We start from the raw sequence: 26,233 nt of genomic DNA, 5'->3' as shown, positions 1-26,233 counted from the left end.
ACAGACGGGACGGGGCTACCAAGGAGGGCTAAAACTGCTGAAGGGAAAGTGGAACCTAAAAGGACTGCTGAAGGGTGGCTTTGGCTCGGCAGGAAGGCGCCACCACCGCCTTCTGCCCGTCCCCAGTGTGCCCCGCCCCGTCCGGGGGCCCTAAGGGCAGCGGCCCGGCCATGGGGGAGCTGAGCCAGGGCGGTACCATTCGGAACGGGGGGGGGGTTGGGGGAAGGGAGGAGCCAGGGGTCAGAACCCTGTTGGGGGCGGGAGGGGGGCGCCACACCCTGGGAAAAAGGCTTGGGCACATCCAGAGCCGACCAATCAGTAAGCAAAGCCGGGGTGGCGTCAAGGGGCAGCTTCGGCCAATAGGAAGGAAGAACACTTCGGAGGTTCGGAGGAAGAAAAAAAAAAAAAAAGAGCCCCACGAAACAACAATTGAATCCGTTTGGGGGCTTGGAAAACGGGGAGTGAGCGTCGTTTATGTCATGTTCCCGCGTCTGCCCTCGCCCTTGAGGGATGAGGTGGCTTGCATCACTTTAGTGCTGTACGGGGCAAACATCGCGAAGAAGGGTCCCGAGAAAGTAGATCCGGAATTGTCCACTTATTGGTGCTTCGATTTGGGGACTGGTTTGCACAGAGATGGCAGCTTTGTGCTTAAGAGTGAAAGAATGTTGAGGTATCTTTTAAATGGAGGCAGGAGGAGGTAGAGGTTCCTCATTCCCCTTCACTGGCTACCGAAATAGTGTCAACTAGCGGAGCCGATTATGGACAATCTCAAGGCAGTGCATAACTTAAAAAACGCCCTTTGGGCATTGAACACTACTCATTATATTTATTTCCCTCGACACCCAGTCCCAGGTACTTTCTGGGGACTACTGGCAAGAACACACACAGTTACCACTCAGAAATTCAGGAAAAAAAAGTATGACTTTTGGCTTCCAAGTTAGCCTAAGGTTCTAGTTCCCGATTCACCATATAACATGGGACTTAACTCTATATGAAATCTTCTGCCTATGAAAATCCAGATATTGGTAGGTAGGCACTTCAAGGTCTAACCATTTTGGGATTCATTTGCAGAGTAGCATGCTTGACAGAGGTTCAGATGGAGTGGAGGGTTTGTAAAGACGAAAACACACAGCAATAGGTCCGGTGATATACATGTCTGAAGCTGAAACTCTAGAATAGTGTCCTCATCTGTCTCAGAAGGGTTCACAACTTCCTTCCAGCATATCCTGAGTTGGACTCTTGTGCTAAGGTTATGAGGGGTGAGCCTCCATGGGAAAACATGAAGTGCAGTGTGGTTCAGGGCCTTAGGCGTGCTAAGCACTTGCTCTGCCACTGCATTCCACCTCCAGCCTTCCAGACAAGGATACATAAAGAGGCAAAAGTCCAGGTTAACTACCATATGGCTAAATACTGCTTGAATCAATGGTGAGGAACTGGCTGGGTGAGTTAGAAGGGAGACACACTTACTTTGGAAATTGCATACTTGTACCTGTAAAGTGAGGATAAAGCCCGTCTTGTTACTATGAAGACATACAGAAATGATACTGCTCTTCCAGCTCCCACCTCCATGGTATCAGGCATTACATTACAAACCTAATATAGGCTTTCATGACTCTACTTTTAGGAATTGCTGGGGGAAATCAGACCTGGGCCTTGTAGGTATATAGACGGGTACACTCAAGTTGTGCAAACAAAGAAAACAAACCAAGAACAACAAAAAAAACCTTCTGGGGGGAGACAAGCCTACTCACCCCAGACAGGAAGCCCAAGAGAGATCAAAGTACAGATACCACCAAAGTCCAACTTGGTGAACCAATGAGTTTTCTTGGGCCGTGTACAGGAATAAAATGACTGAAATCCAGCTGTATCATCAGTGCCCACCCCAGCACGGGTGGCAGCTCACAGAGCTGGGGACCTGGAGCGCACTGCACTGCCTCAAAGCAGTTCAACGAGCCTTGGTTGGTTTGAACCTCTTCCAGGCAGCTACTCTAGTTGAATAGTCTTCTTTGCAGCTTAGTCTAGCTCCTCGGTGGACTCTCAGCGGGGGTCGGGGGCATTGAAATCAGTTTTAGCGAGTTCCTGAAGCTATTGCTGAGTTGATACCTTAATGCTTAAGGAACTTCCTGTAGGGTAGAGGAAACCAAACTGAGCTACATCTACAAATGGTACTCTACACAGCAACCTGAGTGAGCTGGAAAGAGCACAAATGCAAAAAGGTCAAGTTACAACTCCTGAGGTTAGACCCCCCCCATGTCAGCTTGGCTCTATGACAAATCAAGGACAAGATCCAGCTATGGTTTATAATGCTTCTAGATTCAGAGGTTAAACTGCAGTATTTTCTCAATCCCTGAATATAAATGGTACAGTGGACCATGATTGATGGATGACATATGTAAAACCAGACTTGGATTAATTTCTTTCCTTAGTTTTTATGACCAGTGACAAGTCTTGGTAAGGGAAGGAAGATCCCCCCAACAAATGCTAAGTGTATGACTTGAAGATTCAACAGGAAGATAGATAATATAGAAGGTAAAAAAAATGCCTTTATTTCTAAGATATAGCTTAACTATACACAGTGTTATTAAGCCAGTTTTGGAACTCATTTTGCAGCATAGACCAAGCAGAAGAATACTCAGGGCACTCTTCAGCTGTTTCAATCTATAGAGCTTTTCTTCAGTTGTTTTTGATGTTTGGAGTGTCGTTTTGGATGGCTCTGCATGACAGACAGGTCAGAACTTGGGGAAGATTGGTAACCCACATCCTCTGCTGTTATGGGCTTGATAATATGGCCTGGCTTGGTAACAACCTTGGGGGCAGTGAGCTTCTGGAATGCTCTCTGGGTGTTCCATGTGGATCCTATAGGATTCTGGATGGTCCTTTCAAATTGCTGATGGTGGGTGAATGGATATGGAAGCACTCGCACCTGGAAGGGAAAGAAGAGCGTGTGAGGCCCAGGGTGCAATACTGCAAAGGCAGCTTACGAGAAGGCACAATGGCTCGTGCTTGCAATCTCAGCATGAGGGTCACAAGTTTAAGGCCAGCCTGTTCCATGTAGTTTAGTTTTATATGACAATAATAGGGAGGTTAGCGTTTTAGAGGCCAAAGCACCCAAGTGTTCCTATATAGTCTTATGAGTGCTAATCTGTTTGAAGTTTATTTGGTACCCACTCTCAGGCTTAGCACTGTGTTTAGCTACACCAGTTTCAAGGCTGCTAACCACTGGGTGCTTCTATACAACACTTGTGACCGCAAGAAGCCCTGGAGGATTTGCACATCCTTATGGATTCTGATTTCTTCTATTCTCTATCTTCTCCTTTCTTCCTTCCTTTTTTGTTTTTGTTTTGTTTTTGGAGACAGTGTCTGAAACTTGCTATGAAGACCAGGCTGGCTGGAACTCTCAAGATCTACTTTCTTCTTCCTTTGCTTCTTGATTGCTGGGATCAAAGGCATCTGCCATCATGACCGACTCCCTTCCTCTTTATGGTTGATGTTTTACATCCGAATCCTGAATGCTTCCAGGTGCCTGTGCTCAGCTCCATCCTCTTAAGGCATCAGAGGATACAGAGCTGGGTGGCCCAGGCAGATAGCACCAGTCATCTCCCTCGGCACCAACAGGTGTGTAGACAGGGGAAGTGATTTCCACCAATAAACTAAGAGTAGGGTGAGAGAACAGAACCCTTGAACTCTTGGTCCTTGGCTTGTGTTCCACTCCACCAGAGTGCTACCCTCTACGAATAGTTCCTCAACCCCAGTACTGAAAGAAAAAGGCTCCCTTTCCCTTTAGGCTAAGGAAATCTTTTGTTTGGGTTGATGTTCTTTTTGTGTATGTTATTGAGGGTTTGCAAGATAATTTCAGTTTCAGGAGTCCTCTCCTGTCTTGTTCCACTTCATTCTATTGCTCCTACAGTGCCTAGATAATTCACATTATAAGGGTCACATATGAAGGTTGAGAAGCACTAAGATAATTAAAAAGAAGCAGGTTGGAGATATAGTTGAGTTCATTGTGCTTACCACAGCACACAGTAAGTTCACAAAATTCAAGACGAGTCAGGAAGAACAGATGTTCAAGGTGATGTTCAGGTATAGAGTGAATTTACAGCCTAAGTACGCTATACATTCCCCAAGAGATTCCTGGAAATCTTTTCACAATTGCTGTGACAATCGTAAATGAACATGGGATGAGCTCTAGGAAGGATTCAGGATCCTTTTGAGAACCATGTTCTGTCACCTGTAATTTGGTCCATTGGAACATTTTCCTACAGTGCGGGCCCCTGCAGATTAAAAGAACATTATCGTGCATGGCAGTGAGAGCTTTTTCATCCACTGAACCATTGCAGCATCCCTCTCAGGGTATTCCTTCCCTACCCATTTATATCCAGTTGTCCGGTTATATAGTATTAACTGGGATTATAGTGGTGATGGTTTCTGCAGTGATTGGCTTAGAAGGTAAGATCAAACAGAATATGACTGAATGGTCATCTTACAATTTTTTTTTTTTTTTTTTTTTTTTTTGGAGAGGGCCTCATGTATCCCAGGCTGGCCTCCTACTGACTGTGTAGCCAAGGATGACCCTGAGACTTGGATCTTCCTGCTTCCACCTCCAGAGTGCTGAGGCTAGGTATGGTCAGGCAGAGCTTTACACAGTTCTATAACTGAGCCTAGAGCCTTGTGCATACTAGGCAAGTATTCTAGCAAATGAGCTACATCCCCAGCCTCACCTCTGTTCTGTACCCATTACAGAGTTCATTTCTTTTACATGGGCAAGTATAAATTCATTCCAATTTCATACTCATGAGGGGTCAAACATCAGGACAGGAGGGGCCATACAGGTTATGGAGTTCAATGTCATTTGGGTCACATGCAGCCTAATTTCTCTCTGAATCTTCTGCCTATTTTCTAACCTTTCCACTTTATGTAACTGAATCCAACAGTGCCTGGTAATGTGTGTGTGATGTCTAGGGGACCACAATCATAGTCTTGTTTTCTGCTAGAGTGCAAACATAGTTTGATTATTATTATTATTATTATTTTGAGACAGGGCCTCACTATGTAGCTCTCTGACTGTCCTAGAACTCATTCTGTAGATCAGAGATTTACCTAATGCCACCTTGCTGGGATTAAAGGTAGGTGCCACTATGCCAAGCTCATCCATTCCCTTCATTTTTGTGGAGAGACTGGTCTGTTACCACTTTTTTGATACATGTCTCAGACCTTCTGGTCTCTGAATGTTACCTTGTCTACAAGTACAGGCCTACTGCAGAATGGTTCACTTTTACTATGGCGAGACCCATTTAAAGCACAGTGATCTGGGGGTATCAACTGAATCTGTGACCTGGCTCTTTATCACTGATGGCAAAGATTCTCTTTTCAGACTAAACCTAGTCAGGAGTTAGAGCAGCACAGCCTGCATTATTTTGCTACTCTCACTCCCAGACAGTGGAAAAGACAAATTAGATCTGTTGGTGATCTGATCAGACATCCCAGCCAGGTATGACACGTAACCTTTAACAGGTGCTGAAATTAGGGATTTGAGGTGTGGGTCATACCCAGCACAGAGGATTGGAGATCAAGGCCAGCCTGGGGGTACACTGTCTCAAAAACACAAAAGTAAACAAACCAAAAAAGGAAAATATCACACATCCCTCTCACCACTGATGCTAAAATAGTTCTCTCAAGCACGGGAAGCTGGCTGTGGAGATCAGACAAGCAGAGAGCTCTCTAAACCTCACCTGGTGAGCTGCAGCGTGGATGTTGCGTTTCTCACTAATAATCACATTGGGTAAATTCTTATCTTTTCTTGGAGGACCTTCAGGGCCTTTAATAAGAAACCTGGAAAAACCAAATAGTAAAAAGAATATTTTAGTCAAAAGTTCAGGGGACACACTTAAGGGAGAGCTGGGGAACTGTGCTCTTCTGACAGGATTTTTTTTGTCTTCTTACCGGCGTCTTTTCTTAGCACTAGGCTTCAGGTCCATCCCGCCCCACTCTCCCCAGCCAGGCAAGGTCAGATCCACAGCCTTTGGCTTATTGGCTTGGATAGCTTCTCTCTTCTCTTTTAGGAACTCTTTGATGACATCATCCCCAGCAAAAGCTTCCTTTATCATTTGCTTTTGGTTTCTCTCCACTTCATCTTCCTGGGAAGAAATAAGAGCGAGAACTGTAACTTGTCTCGGAGAGTGCTTCATGACAAGACTAAATCCTGGGTTATGACATCTTAGCGCCCCCTAGGGGGAAGTTCGGAAAGGATGATCAATTCACAATAGGAACTAATCAGCCAACCCCGCTCCCGTTTCCTTCTTTCTAGGGTAAATATCCTTAGCTCATCATCATGGCACAATTTTAAACATTCAACAAGGAAGTTTTAGGGTCAGAGAAATGATGGCCTGTGTCAATAACAGACACTCCAAATAGCCTAGCCAGAATGTGGGCTTCCAGCAGCTCATATCCCCAAGCAGTCAGGGTACCCTGTCTTACTAGTTTTAATTACTTGGAGTTGGGGTGGAGGGCTGGTGGAATTGAGTGGAGGGAGCTTTGGCAGATCACTCACTGATCTTCGAGTTGTTGTGCCTGGGATCCAGCCAGAGCATTCTGTGACCACCTTCTCCTTTGAGGGCAGGTTGACAGTCACCCCAAGGAACTGTGGTGGCTCCCAATTTAGGCAGCATGTGTGGCTCAGCTGTGTCCACATATCTGCATCTATTAATCTATTAAACTGACACTTCGGCCTAGCATGGTGCCATGTTAATCTAGACCTCTTAACTCCTGACCCACATTCCAGCAAAATGTGACTGTGCTGGGTGTAAGGACGACTGTTCTGTTCGACTGCCAACTACCCCAAAAGCCAGAGATCCTGGCTCTGCTCACCAACTCCTCCACTGTTGTTGGAAACGCCAGGGATGTCACAGAAGGAGTTCTTGTAGTCAGGAGGTTCTTTAGACTGATCATTTGCTCCTTCTTGTTCTTCCCCTTGGTCTGATTTTGTGGGTTCCTCCTTATCTGCTCCCCTTCTACTGTAGGTCTACGGAGCTCCTTATTTGGAAGACAGTCCTCTTTACCTAGCTCTTCGAGTTCCTCCAGAGTTCGTACTCTCTCTGGCCTCTGCAGCAATAGAGGCTCATCTTCCTCTGGGGTAGGTTCCTCTTCCTGGACCAGGCTAACAGTCTTTGCTGGACTCTCTTTTTGCTTCTTAGATAGATGATTTTCCTTACTGAGTTTCTTAGATAATGCCCTCAATTCAGATAACACCTCTTGGCTGGTAGAATCTGAAAGGCAGAGGCATGAAAAAAAGGAAGGCTGCCGGAGATGAAACTTGGAAGTTTCCCAATTAACAAGTATTTGTCAAGCCACTACTAAGTGCTGAGCACTATGAAATACATTCTAATATGAACAAACAGCATCCCATTTCCCAGGTGACTGCTAATGACCAGGACTGGGGCTTAACTTCCCTGTATAGTAAACTCTACTTGGAAAGATCACCTCAAGTTCTTTTTACTTATGTTTAAAGTGTGGTGCTAGATATCAAACCCAAGGCCTGGTCCACACCAGGCAAATAATCTACTATTAAGCTTCACTACTCCAAAACTCAAAAGAAAAAAAAAGACAGGTTACTTTTTCTGAGACAGGATTTCTCTGTTTAACAGCCCTAGCTAGCCAGGAACTCTCTTTATAGACCAGGCTGGCCTCACACTTACAGATATCTGCCTGCCTGCCTCCTGATCCTGAGAGTGCTGGGATTAAAGGCATATGCAATGTTGCTAACCTCTTTTCATACTTAGTTAAATAAATATTTTTTTTCATATAAGTACATGTCATGTGTTCCCCCTTTCACTGCATACCTTAAGCAGATTTTATAACCTGTTGTGTGTGACCTGGTCAAGAAAAAAAATGAAGTAAGTGCTTTTTATAGCATACTACATTTCTGAACTACCCATTGTAATAACTAAAGTTGTTTCCTTTCCCAGTGGATCTTGCTTTCTAGTTTTGGCTTGAAACTGCTATATCATTTTAGATCGGACCTTGAGACAGGTGTACCAATATTTTTCAAGAATAAGCTTTCAAGCTCATTTCGATAGGGCAGGGGAGACATATCCACAACTTCCTTGTATTTTAGGCCACTATTGTTCAGCTACCTGACAGTAGCTGGCTTATCTTTCTGTTTACCTACATGATCCATGATTCCCTGGAGATGGGAAGCTTACAGTGTATCCCAGATTATCCTCAAATCTGCTCTATTGCCTAGGCTGGCCTTCAACTTCCTATTTCAGTTTCCTAAGTGCTAGTCCTATGGGAATGTAGCACACTTGACTTAGATAACCAGTTCTTAAGGGGCTCAGAAAGAAGGGCATTCTGTAGTTCTACAGGCTTGTTCCACAATCGTAGCCTTTAATTCTGCTTCCCAAAAATCCCCAGAAATGAATGCTTCTAACGACTAATTCTAAAAACCTCCACTTGAGAACATTTCTGTGAAGATCATCACAAGTTCTAATGGCTTTAAAAATAATCTTTATAGGCTGGGGGGGGGTATGTGGCTCAGTAGAATGATTGCCTAATATGCTCGGGGCCTTGGGGTTTACTCTCTAGCACTTTATAAAACTAGTGCTGGTGGCCCACACGTATAATCCTAGCTCTTAAGTAGAAGCAAGAGCATAAGAAGTTCAAGGTCACCTTGCTATAGTCAGTGTAAGACCAGCATGGGCTATGTGGGATCCACGCTAAAAAGGACATGAATATTGTTTACAGAAAATCTTGTTATGAGACCAAGGATATAGGGAAGTGGTGCAGCATTTGCCTAGTCAGCCTGGTGCCCTGAAACCCATCCTAGGGCTATAGTAAACTTATCATGAAGCGCACTCACACTATTTATTCTGGGGAAGTGGCACCAGACACAGACCCATATAATCTAGCAATGTAAAGTGCTAACAATGCCACTGTCTCCCTTTACAAGCAAGACAAAAAGTAGAAGCAAAACTTAGACTCCAGACATTTAAAGCAGTTAAATAATTTCTCCAAATCTACCTGTAAGTCTGAAAGCACAACTAGATTGACAGTATCTTACTAGATGTATATCTGTGGGTACCTGGAATGCTAAGCCACACCCCGTCTTCAAAGCTGAATGAGTAATATTTTTCTGAAGACTATATGTCCCAAGAGCAGAAAATGTGTTGGAGCACACTACATTTGCTTATCAAATGCCTGAGAAAAAATGGCTATTATAAATCTAATTTCACTTCAGGGACCTAGTACACACACTCTTGAAAAGCCCCTAGAGCCTAATCACTATGTAGCATGTGTGGGTGGACATTTCTTTTTGCTCTCAGTCTATCCACGGCAGTATGAAATTGTCCCTTCCACCTCCTCACAGCTCACCTTTTGTTTCTTGGTCATGCACTGGCTCAGCATCCTGGTCGAGCTCAGATTTCTTCCTAAGGGATCTCCTTTTCTCCAATTCCTTTAACAAATCATCTTCCTCTGCCACTGGGTTTTCATTTCCCTCATGTTTAGAAAGCTCATGGGCTACAGGCTCAGGCGGTTGTTCATCAGAGTCGGCCTGGATCTCATTTTCTTTGGCATCACGATTGCAACTCCTGAGCATCCACGGATTGGGTCCATCAGCAGTCTTCTGTACTTCATTCACTACGTCAGGAACTAGGGTTTCTTCCTCTTCAGCACCCTCCTCTTCCTCGCTCTCTGAAACAGCTTGCAGCTTCTGTGTCAGTTCCTTGTTCTTAGCCAACTGTTCTTGCATAGCTTGGCGGGCCTAGAGGAAGGAGTGCACCAGCACAGGAGTTTTGTCATTAGTGACCACAGAAATACCTTTGCCCTCACTTCTTAAAGTGGCCTTTCTTTCCCTTTCCCCCAGGGTCTCACTAGGTAGGCCAGTCTGACCTTGAATGGGCTGTGTCTCAGCCTTTCTAGCACTGGCTTCACAGGTATGTATCCCAACACTTCGGCTCAAGCTGCTGCCTTAGGTTTTCCTCAGAGTGCTGGGGATGGAACCCTCGGCTTTTAGCATGCTGGGTGAGTGGTCTCTACCAATGGGCTACTAACCCCGTTTTGTTTCCTATTCATTTGGTATTTCCTACTGGTATCTACTATTTAAACAGTACATACACAATTTGTTAGTAGCCATGGAGTAAAATGAAGACAAAATATCCTTAAGGAAACAACAGATGAAATACAATGATTAAAAAAAAAAAAAAAAAAAAAAAAAAAAAAAAAAAAAACCAAACAAACAAACAAAACACCCCAAACCAAAAAGTATGTTCCTCCCTCTTTTTCTAGACCCACCTTTCATCTTTTCCCACCCTTTTCTTGGTCAGTTTCCTCTCTGCCTTAACCCTTTTTCTGACGTCTCTGTATTCCCTGCTTTCCATTCATCCTTGTGGCTTTTTGTTGACATCCTTCAGGACTGTTTGTCCCTTTCCCCCCAATTCCATCACCTCTTGTCCATCTCTTACCTCCAGGTCATATTTTGCCATAATGGCCTTTGACTTGGCCCATTTCCCACTGTTTTGATGCTTAAGGCTCATTCGCTCCTGGAAAGGAAGGACAGGATGAGATCTGTAACACCTTCTAGGGACAGTTGTTGGCAAAGGTGTTAAGCAAGAGGCAATCTCACCAGCATTCTGGCTTTTTCCATTTTTTCTAGTTCTTCCAGTGCAGCATCTGGATCAACCTTCCTCAGCTGCTCAAAGTCTTTTAGGGCTTTCTTGGCCTTTCCCTTCTTCACAACTTTGTGGTATCTACAGGGCAAGAGAGGAGGTGGGAGCTTAGGTTTGGCAACGGTGGTTGTGCTACCCAAGGGGTTTCCTTATGCAGGTGCTAGCAGGGCTATCACAGAGCTGGCTGACTTGGAGGAAGCCAGAACAGAACCCGATGGGACTGACAGGACTCTCAGACCCTCCAGACTTCTGCAGCACAGACACTCCCGTTTCTAAAGCTCTAAGGAGGAACAGAACAAGTCCCTCAGAGGCAAGTCAGCCAAAGAGAAGTCTACTGGATTTAACAGCTGTGGAAACTTGGAGAGTACACTGTGGAACTACTCCATGTTCTTTTGGAAGGAAAAAGTTACCAAAGTCAAGCATGAATGATAAAGCTGGAGGAGAGTGTGTTACGGAAGCAGGCACAACTACAGGAGGTTGGTTAGAAGAAAAGATAACCAGTCATTCCCCCTGGGGACTTCTTCTCCACGGCACAAATTGTCATGTTAAAAGTTCTCTTTAAAGAAGCTGTGATTAGCCACACCATTTTCTTCCAGGAGATCCATAGCTTCCTTACTTTTTACTTTTGATTTTCTTCATTCTTCGAGCCCTGGCTTCATAGTAGGACTGCAGAGCTCGGGCCCTCTGAAGCTCTGCTCTGCGAATCTTAGCCTACAACGAATGACATTTACAGTGACTCTGGGACTTGAAGTCAGATGCCTCAGTGTGTGCGATGGTCTATATACACCACTCACCTCTTCCAGGCTCATGGCTTTGAGGGAGGCTTTTTCCACAGGGGTCAGTAAAGGGTCTGTCACTGGCTGCTTATTCTTATGGAGGAGATTAAAAACTTCCTGTTCCAGTGGGGTTCTTGCCTTAAGGAGGTAAGAAAACGTCAAATATTAGGTTCTAGTCTAGCTGTTTAGAGAAATAGACAATGCCTTATTTTATTCTGAATTTTAAACATCCTCTCTTTTCCCTCCCCCTCTCCCTGTCCCATACACTCCCACTCTAAGATAATAAAGCTAGCCCTGGCCAGCCGGAACTCACTGTAGTCCAGGTTGCCCCGGAAGTCATGCTGCCATCCTGTCTCAACTTCCCTAGTGCTGCGATTATAGGCAGGTGCTACTATACCCAGCTTGAATTAAAAAAAAAAAATCTAATTAAGACAACTTCCACAAGGAGCCCCAGGCACTCTTATAAATACTTGGGATCAATTTCCCTTATCAGTGATCAGAAAATAGAACTCTATTTTCTAAAGAATCTAAGCATGGTACCTTTAAGTCAAATGCTGGGAGGAGAGCAGCACCAAATTGTCATGTTAATTTTGAAAGTCCAAAATTGTCAGAAATGATGACGATGCAAGCCTATAATCCTTGCACTTGGGAAACAAAGGCAGGAAGATAGCTACAAGCTCACGGACAGGCTGGATGATATACAAGCTTCTGACTCAAAGAAAGTAAAAGATCCCACAATGCTTTATATATTTGAAACAAGCACCAACCAATTACCTTATAGCTGGGAATCTCAGGGTCTTATCATAAGCATCCTTTAAAGAATAGTTCTACAGGGAAGGAGATGTTAGATCTTAAGCATTATTTGCCACTGATCATATTAGCTGGAAAAAAACAACCCAGAAGAGAACTCGGAATTTTTAATGTGCTTATGTACTTAGGTAGTGCTCAGGATTGAACTCAGGGGCCTTGTGTATATGAGGTGAAGCAAGTGCTGTATCACTGAGCTGTAATTCTCAAGCCCTCTTTGTTTTTTATGACACAGGGTCTTGCTATGTAGACCACAGTCTGGCAGGCCTCAAACTTCTATCTTAGCCTTCTGAGTGCTGGCATTACAGGTATGGGCTACTATTTCTGACTCCCTACTCATCATTGTGAACAAGATAAGAACAGTCACTCTCAGGTACATTTTCCTAGTAATTTATTTTATGGCAGGGTATGTGATTTAATCCCCACGAGCATAAAAAGACATTGCTTCTTAAAAAAATATGACCTTCAAGTAATCATCCAGCTTCATTGTAGATAAAATTTAACTCAACTCATTTTCTACCTTGGCTTCAACTCCTTAGTTTCCACTTACTTTTGCATGATGGGTGGTATCTATGAAATAAACAAACTGCACCAGCCATTTCACATGTCAATCAAAAACTCCATTTGCTGCTTGACTGACATTGTGAGGATGGCTAAAATAATCAGGCCAGCCACACCATGGGCCATCCTGACAAGTAAGAGGCAGCCTTAGGCAACAGCCACTTTCAAAGCCCACACACACATATTATGCATGTTTTTCTTCAGTGGCCACATGTATCATGGTCAGTATTAAACTTATAAATATCTGAGCAAACGCATAAATACACATCATCACATGTTACACGGTGCTATTGATTTCACCGTAAACCTATTCTACTGAATGGTAAAGGTGCATGTTCTTCCATTTTTAGTATCTGCAGCAGTGATCAATCACAGGCTACAAAGTGATTTATATTACAATGTTGTAATCGCCCTTCAAATTCAATTCAATTTGCCAACATTTATTGATTGTAGCTACATTCCAGGCACTCGTGAAGGGTGCTAGGACTACACAATTAATTAAGATAGATCCTGTCTTCACAGAGCAAAGAGCTATATATGCCACTAACAACATAACATTAATGGGTTAAATGCAATTCTATAACAGTAAGCACACAGGAAGGAACCATGAATTCTGATTAGGAGATGGGTGGTTAGACAAGGAAGGAAATAACTCTTTGATTCAGGCTTTGAGGCTTATGCACAATTCTTTTAGGAGTAGGAAAAGACCAAACAGATGAGCATAAACAAAAACACAGGTACCAGGAAATGAAAGCTACCTAAGAACGATGTGTTGTTCAGCATAGCTAAAATACTAGGCATTTTTTTTTTGTTTTGCCCTCTAAGCAGAGTGCCTTTGATAGATTTCAATTTAATTTGTGCATTGATTGATTGTGTATGTGTGCGTGTGCATGCCTGTAGGTATATGTGCAGGTGTGCTCATGCCGTGCTACATAGGTCAGAGGACAACTTTTGGGAATCAATTCTTTTCACCATGTGGGTCCTGGGGATAGAACTCAAGCTGTCAGGCTTGACAGTTAGCACCCTTACTTACTGAGCCATTTCATTGGCTCAAGATGGATTTTAAGTAGGACAGTGACAAACAACTTTGTGTTTCAAGATGGAAATCGAGATGGTTTTGAGGACCTTGAAAAGGACAGTGAAAATGAAACTGAAGAGAAAACGGGTACCTGGAGCTATAACAGATTTTACAAGACTGGCCACCACCACATGTGCTAAGGGAATAATCCAGATTATCAACCTAGGTGACCATTAGGACAGTACACAAAGAGACCCAGGAGATGCCTGCTTTGCCATAGAGGCCATAAGACAAATCTGAGACAGAGAGTGACAGCCAACTCACTGACTAAGAATTAAAAGGTCCACGAGAAGCTGGTAAAACGAGTCATCAGAAGTACACACCAGAAGCCAAAGATGAGAAACTAAGTATATGGTATGTCAATGCGTTGTCAAATAGGCTGAAGACCATGAGGCCCTGGATTAGGGAATGGAGACTCATTACGAATGTTCTTACAGACAAGTGGCTGTGTGACAAGGAGAGACTGTGGAACAGCAGTAGAAACAAGCTCTCCCCAAAGCATGCCCCCCATTAGATGATACTGAGATTTTCTTCCTTTTGTAAAAGCTTAAAACAGAATTTAACTTTCCCATTTTTTTCTATCCTCAACTTTTCTTAGTTGGAGACAGAACACTGCTAAATTGTCCTGGCTGGTTGGACCTTTCAAACTCCTGCCTCGGTCTCCCAAACAGCTAGGATTACAGGCCTGTGCTATCATGCCCAGCCCTACGTTCTTTGAATCTGCCTTAAACCAGAAATCCTCCAGTTTTACCCTCCTAAGTGCAGAAATTGTAGGCAAGCACACTCTGCCTAGGCAGACTGTCCCTTCTCTGAGATGGGTCTTAGATGAAACAGTGAGTGTACATTACAAATTTTCAATCTCCCTTTCTGCCTTTGAGATAGGGTCTCACTGTGTAGCCCTGGTTAGCCTGGACCTCACGGGGATCCACCGCCTCTGTATCCTGGGTGCTGGGATTAAAGACATGTATTACCATGTGTAGGCTTCACCCAGCAATTTCTACTGAACTCTCTCTGAGAGCATACTGCGACAAAGTTTTAATGGAAAACACTTTGGGGAATGCAGGTGCGGACCTAAAGAAAGGAGAGCTGATGGGGTAGAAGTTACCTTATCTCCTTTATAACACTTGGCATTTTATAAATGCTTTCTCCTGCGTTGTCTCACTTCATTCTTTTCAGCTGGAGCTAAATGCAGTTTTACAAAGCAAAACCCAAACTACAATGCAGGCTTTTTGATTGTCCACCCCGAGAATCCTGATTTATTACCCTCATTGGTACTCTGAGCTCCTAATTTGCAAGAAAAGAACTAGGAGGTGCTAGCCCAAACTCCTTCATCTTTTTGTACCACACTAGCATAAGTTCTCAGGATAAGTACAGTTTATGGGCCATTCTTATGTAGTCTCCTTCACCAACATGGTACCTCTCCTGCTACCTTCCACATTACACTATCATTCGGGAAAAAGTGGGATACAGAACAGTGTGTAAGCTACTACTTTTCCTATCAAAAGGCAGGCAAAAACCATGAATATATAAATAAAACTCTAAATCAACAATAAAAATTGAGATGGGATTGGGTGGGGTGAGACATCACTCACTATAAATCTTCTCTACTTTATTGTTATTGTTGGAGACAGGGTTTCTCTGTGTAGCCCTTGCTGGCTTGGAACTTGCTCTGTAGACCATCTCTGACCACAGACTCAGAGATCTGTCTGCCTCTGCCTCCAAGTGTTGGGATCAAAGATAAGCGCCGCCTCCACAACCACCACAGGCATGCTTTATGTTTTTGAATTCTGTAAATTGTTATTACCTTTTACATTTTCCCCTAAATTTTCCCTTCATCCTGCAGACACTTTATACCTGATCTCTTTTTCACGTAGAAAAGGAATGATCCTAGAAAGAGAATGCTAGTGACTTCAAAAGTACCATCAGAAAACAGAACTTAATTCCTTAAGAAATGTAATTTTAACTAGCTTTCACTAGCTCAACTTTCTGTCATAAAAGACACTATCATTTCTGTATTTGTGGAAAACACAGAAAAATATGAAGAAGCATCTATCTATCTATCTATCTATCCATCCATCCATCCATCCATCCATCGATCTATGGCTTAGGTAGTGTTTTCTTTGACTATTTTTTCTTGAACACAGACCAGTCTAGTAGAGACTCCATATCAATGGTATACTAGGAAAGTAGGCTGGCTATTCTGAAGTTGTTCATATAGTAAAAAAGAGACTCTAGGGATCAACTTTAATTTTGCCAAGTGTGTAACTGCCATTCTACTTGAACCCCATCATTCACTATCAACATCATTTTATAAGGAGATATCAAAACCACTAAATGAGAGGAATGCCTAATAATAAAGAAGAGCTGATACATTAAAATCCATCCAACATACACACCCATGATTATGCAAAGTGGCAGAGCTTAGTGTTTAGGAAACACAGCTTTAAAAATATTCCTCTCAACTCAGTCATGAGTTACTTGCTAAAGTTGTCATTAAAGAGTAATATATATCATCCCAAAATAAAACTAATGAGTAACAAAGAAAACACAGGGGCTGGAGAGAAGGCTCAGTGGTTAAGAGCACTGGCTGCTCTTCCAGGTCTTGAATTCAATCCTGGAACTGCACGGCAGCTTACACATTTCTAACTCCAGTTTTAGGACTTCTGACATCCTCACACAGACATACATACAGGCAAAACACCAAGAACATAAATAAAATAAATTATATAAAAGAAAAAAACTTAGTATATTCCCTTTATCTTGGCAATTGCCTTAGTTTGGATTTCATTGCTGTGAAGAGAAACCATGACCAAAGAAAAACGTTTAACAGGCTGGCTTACAGTTTCAGAGGTTCAGTCCATTATCATCATGGCAGGAAGCACGGCAGTGTCCAGGCAGGCATGGTGCTGGAGGAGCCTAAGCTTGGCTGTTCTGTGACTGATCTTGAACTCAGAGCTCTACTTGTCTCTGTCTCCTGAGTACTGGAATTAAAGACATGTACCACCACACTTTTCTTTACCTAGAACTTGGTCTGTAGTAGGCTGGCTTTGAACTCAGAAATCTGCTTACCTCTCTCTCTTGGAATTAAAGGAATGTACTATCATGCCTGGATATAAGCTTTTCTTTAATTTCTTTTCAAAAGATCTGTGTAAGTTCTGGATTATAGTTTATCCTTGACTAGTGATCACATCCCTTGTCAGTTTGACATACAACTATATCTCTTTATGTCCAAATGAAATAACCAGGTCATAATAAAGCCTAACATAATTATTTCTCATATAACTGCAAACACATATGGAATAAGCTTAGCTGAGTGGGATCTTGCTCTGAAGTTACCACTCCCTTAATTCCATTTAATATCTTTGAACACAGGATTTAGCTCCATTTCACTTCCTGATGCCCTTCAATACTTGAACCATCATTCTATACTTTTTTCTTTTTCAGTTTGTTCTTTCTGATCAAAGGCTCTTTGTAAGAGTGAACCACAGGATAGAGTCTATGCCAGATTTGAGACGCCAGTTGGAGATTTCCTTTGTAATTAATCTAAAACTCTTCACTTTAGCCTCACGAAGACTCTTCAGACAAGGGAAGCATGGCGGCTTGGAGACAGGCAGACATGATGCTGGAGGAGTCAAGTGTTCTACATCTTCATGCGAAAGCAGCCAGAAGGAAACTGTCTTCTGCAGGCAGTCTAGAAGAGGGTCTGTTCCACACTGGGTGGAGCCTGAACATTGGACCTCAAAACCTAACCCCACAGTGATGCACTTCCTACAATGAGGCCACACCTCTTAGTAGTGCCACTTCCCTTGGTCTGGGAGCATTCAAACCACCACAGCAGTCATATGCTAGGATTATAGGTATGTATCACTGTGTGCTTCTCTTTGTGGTGAGGAGGTTTTAACACAAAACTAATAAAGCCATTGCTTTAAGTACAAGAATAACAACAAAATGATTATAGAGTTACTGTGTGGCATGGCTATTACCTGACTGACAGTTAGAACATAGTATCTTTTCTTTCTCTGACCACTAAATGAAATGATATAAGCTGGTATAATCTACTCATTCAAACTGGTTGAATCTTCAAGGTTTGCTCATTTTGTTACACTCACCTTCCACTCACGAAACACATGTTCCATGGGAGCAAAAGAAGATGGCTCTTTCTCCAAAGGAAAAACCAGCTGCTCTGCTTCCCGGTTCTTCTGAACAACAGAATCCCATTTGGAGAGGGTTTGTGAAGTTTTACTGAATGCTACTTCTCTGTGGACCTAAACCGGGAAAAGTACATAGGAGAAAAGGGCCATGAAGTCCCACATCAAACTGAATAGAATAACGAGACACCCAGAGGCAATGTTTCTTAACTCGTCCCTGTCCCAATAACCAGAAGCCTAGAGATGAACTTGCTTACTTTTGAAGACTTCAGCTGCTCCTACTTTATCTTCCCTTCTCAGTTCAAGGTCTTCCCTTTAATGGACCACTTCTATGTAACTTACCCGTTCAATCTCTCCTTTGTGAAGAGGTAATTCCAGACTCTTCTTCGATTTGACTCTATTCAGTTGCTTTTTAACAGCAGCCAATGAGGGTGAAGGTTTAAGAGGTCTAAGCAGATCAGAAAGGACCAATTTTTCTCCAGATCCTGTGGAAAAGGGTAATTTTCTGGTCAGTTTTGGAAGTGAGACAAAACTCAATATAATTTAGGGAGTTCAATCCTTTATCCCAGCCACAGCGACACACCTCTAATGGTGAACATTTTAAAACACATGTTGAATCAACTCAATTAGCTTACTTAATAGCATACTGTTAACTGTTTTGAGAAGTCCCATTGATGATTAGGAGCACAAAACTTATACAAGCTACCTAAGTTGAGAACAGGGTGAAAAACTTTGGTTATCTACACACAGCGATTATACCACTTACTAGACCCCTTTCTTTAGTTGGGGGATGTATCAGGATGTAATCCTGGGTGGCCTGAAACCTGCTATGTAGATCAGGCCAGGCTGGCCTTGAACTCACACGGATCCACTTGCTTCTGCCACCTGAGTGCTTTGAATAAAAGCTATAAGCCATCACATCTGGTGAACCATGTGTTTTTTTGTTTGTTAAAGATTTATTTATGTATTATAGTGTTCTGCTTGCATATATGCCTGTACACCGGAAGAGGACACAAGATTTCATCACAGATGGCTGTGAGCCACATATGGTTGCTGGGAACGGGACTCAGGAGCAGTCAGTGCTCCTAACTGCTGAACCATCTCTCCAGCCCTGATCATGTACTTTTTAATAGGGGTTATATTATCCTTTTACCCTCCTCCCAACTCAGGGGATGGCAATGGGCTTTTAGGAGGGCAGGGTACATAAAACATAAGCAAACCTTAAATACTAGTAAGGTTTGTGCCTTTCCAAGATTTAGTTGTGTGTACATTCTTTAGTTAGTTTTCCTGGACAGAGAATCAATGGGGCTAAAATAAATGTGTGACACTTCTCCCTAGGTCAGCCACGTAAGGATCTGTCACCATGTTTTCTTTCTTTGGAGGACTGGGATTCTTCTCTGCCTTGAGCCTTTGCCCTGTGACATGATGCATGCATTGAGAAGAATCATAAGGAAGATGCTGATGTTTTAGAACCCAGAAGAGAAAAAAACAAAAGCAAACGCCTACAGATTAAAGATTACAACATAAAACCTGAGACCCTGCAATGCTAGATGAAAAGATCACCACCATGGTCAGCCTTAAATGGTCATGTAAGCAAACTTCCTACTATAGTGGATGGTGCAGCAGAGATTCAGTCACTTAAGTGACTGTTGCTTGTAATCGAAGTGTACAACTCGTAGCTATAAATGGATTATCTGTATTACCCTCTTTTAAGGGAACACCATGAAAGAGGGAAGAAAGGGTATCCTGTTATTCAGCAGTTTCTTCAAAATGGAAACATTTCCATAGAGGAGAGAGGGACGGCTCATGAGGTAAAGAAATGTCACATGTCTGGGAAAGCTGAAATTTACTAAAATTATCCAGGTGAACTCCCCCCCATCTTTATAGCTGAAGTTAACAATTGTTGAGGGAGGGGGGACCCTACCAGTCAGCTTCGGAGAGGTTTTCTTGTTCAATTCCTGCAAGAAGTCTAGGGGCAAGACTCAGCTACACTACTCCTTGGCATATACCCAAAAGATTCCCCATTACACCTCAAGGATACTTGCTCAACTATGTTCATAGCAGCTATATTTGTAATAGCCAGAAAGTAGAAACAACCCAGATGTCCCTCGACCAAAGAATAAAGACAATGTGGTACATCTACATAATGAAATGCCAATCAGCTATTAAAAACATCAGGCATTTTGCAGGCAGATGGACAGAACTTGAGAATATCATCCAGAGAGAGGTAACCCAGACCCCAAAGGAAATGCATGGTATGTACTCACTAATAAATGGATATTAGCCAAAAAAAAAAAAACTACAGGATACCCATGATACAATCCACAGACCCAAAGAAGTTAAGCAAGAACAAAGGCACAAACAAGAAAGCTTGAATCTTACTCAGCAGATGGAAACAGAGGCAGACCCATAGCCAAACATCAGGCGGAGCTTGAAGAGTTTTGTGGAAAAGTGGAGAGTAGAATTGAGGGAACGGAAGAGGACACGAGAGTACTTAGTCAACTAACCTTGGGTCCATCCAGAGACTGAACCACCAACCAAAGAGCACGCATGGGCTGGACCTAGGCCCCCTACAAATTTGTAGCTGATGTGCAACTTGGTCTTCATGTGAGTCCTCTAATAACTGGAGCAGGGATGTCTCTGTCTCTGTTGCCTGAGACATTGGATCCCTTTCCCTCCAACTTGAACTACCTTTTTGGTCCTCGATGAGAAAGGATGTGCTTAAGCTGTCTGGGACATGATGTGCCAGGACAGGGTGGTATCTAAGGGGGGAGGGGGTGTAAGGGGTTCCCCTTCTCTGAGAAAGGAAGGGGATATGGGGGGTTGTAAGGGTGGGACTGGAAGAGGGGGGACTACAATCAGGATGTAAAGTGAATAAATAATTAATGAAAAAAAAAAGTCTAGGCGCACAGTATTCTTGAGTCCTCACCAGTGATGTCAGTAATACAGCTGCTTTTGTGTCATTCTAGCTCCTATAAGTAACCCTTCTCCCATATTCCTGTTAGTCACCCCAATATAAACTCTTTGTTTTACACACACCCAACAATTCTCAAGGCTCCAATCAAGTCTAAGAGACAAGATAATGTGTTGGGAGAAAACCCTTCTACATAGAACATGATTTCTTCAAGTTCCAGTGGCATACCTGTCTGTCCTAACTCAAGTATGAGAGAATGGATATACAAATGCAACTGTGAACGCTAAACAGTTATACATATACAACAGCCAAGCTGGTGAGGGAGCTACTATCACTTTGGTCACTTTATACAGTACACATATTTAACCCCAGTGCTTGGAAAGCAGAGGCAGGTGAATCTTTGTGAGTTCAAGACCAGCCTGGTCTACAGAGTGAGTTCCAAGACAGCCAGGGCTACATAGAGAAAAAGGTGTCTTAAAAAAGAAAGGAAGAAAGAAAGAATGAAAGAAATAATTCAAGTCACTTTACACAATAAGCATCTCACTGAGCTTCATAGGAGACTGACCTTAGGATTCTTCATGTGGCTACCCATAACCCATTCCCATGGGTAAATATTTATGGTTCCAGTATAAATACCTTTTAAAACTTACCTTCAGAACTAACATTAAACTCAGACACTTTCAGACCAGCCTCAGATCTCTCAGGCAATTTCCACCTGAAATGGGGGGGGGATGATATAATAGAAACAGACATTTACACGGGGAACATTAACACTTATCTTCATTACTTTTTTTTCTAAGGTGCTGGAATCGAGGGTTTCATATGTGCCATGCAGGTGCACTACCAGCGAGCTACACCTTTAAGTACAACATTTCTTTTTTCAAAGGCAGCTTTGGGTTTATAGTCCATGCCCCAAAGGTCTGCTTTTGTCACTAAGCAACCAAACTGTTCCTAAATGTAGTAACCTGATCCATATCCTATTTTTAATATAGAATCAGCCCTTGAAATATACAACGTAGTGCAAGGAAAAAGCACTAATGGATTTGAACCCAGGCCCTGTCACACTTACACCTTACAAATGATTGACCATGGAGATAAAATTTAATTACCTTCTTTAATGGAGTTAATATGTATTCAATGTTTCCAAAGATGATAGGTGAATTAAATAAAGCTCCCAAAGTGAGATATTCTAATATACAGTTAAAGTGATAAGGAAATTAGTGAACTATCATACAGTTTATTGTTTTTTTTTAAAACTATATGCTACACACAGGTGCTAGGATTGTTACAAGAGACAATAAAAGTCTCAGAAACAGCTAGTTATACAGTAAGCAAGATGGCATAAGAGGTAAAGGCCATTGTTGCCAAGCAAAACCATTTAAGAGTTTCATCCTCCACATGGTGGAAAGAAACAGCTTCTACAAGTTGCTCTGTCATGCCCACTTGTGCTGCATAGCGTATGTATACCCACACACAGTAAAGAAAGAGCCAGCTAATTATACAGTGTCCAACCTCACAGGGATGTTACCTATTTTTTCCACTAAGGGAACCAATTGCTTCCAGAAGTTTTTGATGCTTTCTTTCTCCATCACTGTCCCCCTAGACACAGAAAAGGAAAATCCATCAGGACAATGAAAGGAGGGAAGAAACAACTTGGAAACAGGTCCATGCAAAAAATTTTGGTACTAGTTGATGGAGAAGAGGGAAATCAGATGAGATATTATATATCAACACTCTAATACAACCTGGAATTGGAACTAGGAATTGTTTCAAAATCCAAACATCTTCACAAGCAATGTAGATCCTTGGTAACTTGGGAGCTAATATCCCGATTTTAAGAAAACAGCTAAAAGTATTATTTTTACATAAAGTGTTTCCTTCATATAGAAACACCGACCAATAGTTCAATTCATAGCCACAAGTGGTTTTTTTTTTCCCTCAGGAGAAAACCCCCATTGCCCTTTTTGAGACAGGGTCTCACTATGTATGTAACACTGGCTAGTCTGGAACTTGCTCTTTAGACCAGGATGGCTTCAAAAATTAGAGAGATCTACCAGGCTCTGCTTCCTGCACGCTGGTATTAAAATATTTTACACAGGAGGAAAAACAATTTAAGTAGTTTTGTCAGGGGACTAGGTTTTAGATTCAGTTAACATCAGAGCGAGTTTCAGGACAGCCAGAGAGCTGAACAGAGAAACCCTGTCTTGAAAAACCAAACAAAACAAAACAATCAATTTTTATTCCCCTTTCCAGGAATGTTTGGTTCACCCTCATTTTTAGCCAGTTCAATAGCTCTCACCCACCTCGTCTTCACTGGCACTCAAGGGGTAGCTGGTTGGCAAATCCATTAGGTCGTCTGGCTGGCTCAAAGCCAGAAGGCTGTTTCCAAAAAGGCAACATAGAAACATTAGCACATGAAATAACTCTTCACATGAAAGTAACTTTTAAACCAGCAGTTCTCAACCTGTGGGTCAAGACCTACAGGGGACCAAAAGGTCCTTTCCCATGGGTCACATATCTGATACCCTGCATATCAGATATTATTCACATTACAATGCACAGCAGTAGAAAAACTGTGGTTATGAAGCAGCAAAGCTTTATGCTTGGGGGTGTGCGTCAACACAACACAAGGAACTGTGGTAAAGGGTTAGGAAAGCTGAGGACTACTGGTCTAAACAAATATATCAGTTCGTTCAGTTCTGAGTATTTTTATCTGAGATGAGGTGCGAAAACAAAATAGAAGGTAATTAGTTAAACTGTTTTAGAAGGGAGTCCGGCATCACTTCCAAGATGACAGTATACATTCTCATGGGAAAGACAACACTGGTTAGTGGCTGACACTACATTTCTATTACTTACTATGCTTCAGTTTCCCATTGATGCTACTGCTGTCCTTTGAGGCAAAGGTAATTTCCTAATTGACCACTTAAATGTCTTTCTTTTTTGAGACAGAGATTTTCTATATAGCCTCAGGTGTCCTACTAGACCTCGATTTGTAGATCAGCCTGACCTCCAACTCACAGAGCCTGTCTCTGCCTTCCAAGTGCTGGGATTAAAGGAACGGGTAACCTGTTAAACATTCTATTAATGCTTCTATGTATCTCCTACCGGTCAGGTGCCATGACTAAGTGCAACTTATTAAAAATTTAATCTTGATTATTTGTTCCCAGAACCGGAGACATAAGAAAATGACCAACCGAAAAAAAAAAAAAAAAAAAAAAAAAAAAAAAAGGAAAAAAGAAAAAGGAAAAAAGAAAACGGGCGTTTAAGGTGATTAGAATTTAGCAAGAGTCTACTATTACTTAACAGTGGATCTCTGTATTTACTAGGCAAACATTACCAAATAGATTACATTTAGATTTTCTAACATTAAAGGGTAACTCATGAAATACCAGAGGGGAGAAAATACTGTGGATGACTCTCGCACAATTTGGTACTCAACTGCCTGCGCAGGTCACGCGTGGCAGCGGCAGAAAATGGACACGACAAAAGGAAATCAATAATAACTTTGCCAAGTGCAGACGACCATCAGGCCTAATAGCGATGCAACTTAAGAGCCGAAAACCAGGAGCAAAGTCAATTTAAACTAAGGGGCTTCAGGATTAATCGCCGATACATTAACTCCTGTCAGGATCTTGGGAGGCGAATCTCTTAACAAACTACTGTTTGTTAGAAGATGGCTTCCACTTCCCTAAATACAGGAAATTCAGCCCTCAAAAATACCCGGGAATCTCCTTTCCCTTTTACGTCTTACCCCTTCGAAGCTTTGATCGCGCTCATCACAGTAGCCGGTAACTCACATGGGTCAAGAACGGAAGCCAAAGAGAGAGCAACCTCCTTGCCTGCCGCAAAGCAATTTTTGCTTCCGCTAATCACGCACGACAATGTGCGTCATTTCCGCCCAGGGAGAGGCTTGCAAAGTATTGGAGGAGCTTCAGGATTGGTCGGTGTAAAACCCGGCTGCCTGCCAGTGGACGGCACTGTCGGTGGGTGGGACTTGGCATTCCCCATTCTTCCTTGAGGTTTCTAGGTTACCGGTGTGGTTTCCACGGCGTCAGGTTTTCTTGCTGTCCGAGATTAGTGAGGTGAGGGCAAGGATGCAGACTGACAGGGACGGAACTAAACCCAAAACCAACCAAACAAAAATAAAAGCCTCCAGAGCCAGGCCCCGTTGGACTCTGTCACACAACTCAGGACTGGCCAGCCCCAGGCTGTGTTGAACTCCCGCATAATAGCCAGAAAGATCGAGGAGACATGAACATAGCAAGTTTCTTTCCATCTTAAGGGAAATTCCGTTTGATCCGGTGCTCCTGCGATTGCAGTTCACGGTTCCCTTTTCCTATACAAGAAAATGTCACTCAGGAATGAGTTATGAGGCAGAAAGATATCTTCTACTCCATAGGACACTTACACACACACACACACACACACACACACACACACACACACTTTATCTGGCCTACAGCTCACTGGAAGACTGTAGTATAGGTATGAGGCACCTCTTACTTTTCTTACTTCCTACTTTTTTCCCCCCTAGTTTGAGACAGGCTGTATATAGTTCAGGCTAGCCTTAAATTGTTGATCCTCTTGCTTCAGCACTCCACCTGCTGGGATTACATGCTTGTGGTACTACGTCTGACATTATAATTTTAAATAAATCTATGTGTATTTGTGTACACATGCCACTGCACATATGGAAATCAGGACAACCTGTAGGAATTCCACCATCAGGCTTCAGGAGATTAAATTTAGGTTGTCAGGTATGGTTTTGCATAAAAACTGAGGCTTCTTGCATAAAACCATTCTTGCCATTTTTTAAGGTCATTTCCATTTTGTTTTCTCCAACGGTTGCACTGAATTTTCTTATGATAATCGGCAACACTTTAAAATTCCTAAGTAAAATAATACTTCCTAGTCTTTGTATTCACAGAATTGAATATGGGATTTGGTCGTTGTTTTCGTTTTTCATTTTCATTCATTAACTATGTGCCAGGCTTTTAAGAGTTATTGATACATTGGTGAACAAAGTTTCTATGGTTTCTTTTTTTTTTTTTAAAGATTTATTTATTATCTATAAGTACACTGTAGCTATCTTCTGACACACCAGAAGAGGGCATCAGATCCCATTACAGATGGTTGTGAGCCACCATGTGGTTGTTGGGATTTGAACTCAGGACCTCTGGAAGAGCAGTCAGTTCTCTTAACCACTGAGCCATCATCTCTCCAGCCCCATGTTCTCTGGTTTCATAAACACTGCTTTCCAGTGGGCTTAAGGACAATTTTTTTTT

General features: G+C 42.6%; 1 protein-coding gene across 1 annotated transcript; it reads right to left on the bottom strand.

The window, feature by feature from the left end:
- Nucleotides 1-2,525: 2,525 nt before the first annotated feature.
- UTP14A (UTP14A small subunit processome component) lies at nucleotides 2,526-24,754 on the bottom strand. The gene is made up of 15 exons (XM_080909751.1): nucleotides 24,700-24,754; nucleotides 23,249-23,324; nucleotides 22,474-22,544; nucleotides 21,596-21,660; nucleotides 18,374-18,516; nucleotides 17,993-18,148; nucleotides 11,456-11,575; nucleotides 11,278-11,372; nucleotides 10,619-10,742; nucleotides 10,458-10,535; nucleotides 9,367-9,757; nucleotides 6,865-7,262; nucleotides 5,941-6,134; nucleotides 5,730-5,829; nucleotides 2,526-2,923 (listed from the first exon to the last, which is right to left on the bottom strand). Exons 1-15 carry the CDS (start codon nucleotides 24,723-24,725, stop codon nucleotides 2,654-2,656), a joined length of 2,307 nt encoding a protein of 768 aa, XP_080765877.1. The 5' UTR covers nucleotides 24,726-24,754; the 3' UTR covers nucleotides 2,526-2,653.
- Nucleotides 24,755-26,233: the final 1,479 nt, after the last annotated feature.

This window comes from Micromys minutus (assembly GCF_963924665.1).
Source record: "Micromys minutus genome assembly, chromosome: X".
NCBI lineage: Eukaryota > Metazoa > Chordata > Mammalia > Rodentia > Muridae > Micromys > Micromys minutus.
This window is presented reverse-complemented; position numbering and strand designations above follow the sequence as displayed.

What these genes read in the sequence shown, in the direction of transcription:
- UTP14A (XM_080909751.1), bottom strand. Translation starts at nt 24,725, where the DNA reads ATGAGCGCGATCAAAGCTTCGAAGGG. An exon ending in TCCCTTAGTGGAAAAAATAG is followed by an intron (nt 21,661 to 22,473) that starts GTAACATCCCTG and finishes CCCCCATTTCAG; the next exon opens with GTGGAAATTGCCTGAGAGAT. An exon ending in TGGAAAAAGCCAGAATGCTG is followed by an intron (nt 10,536 to 10,618) that starts GTGAGATTGCCT and finishes CTTCCTTTCCAG; the next exon opens with GAGCGAATGAGCCTTAAGCA.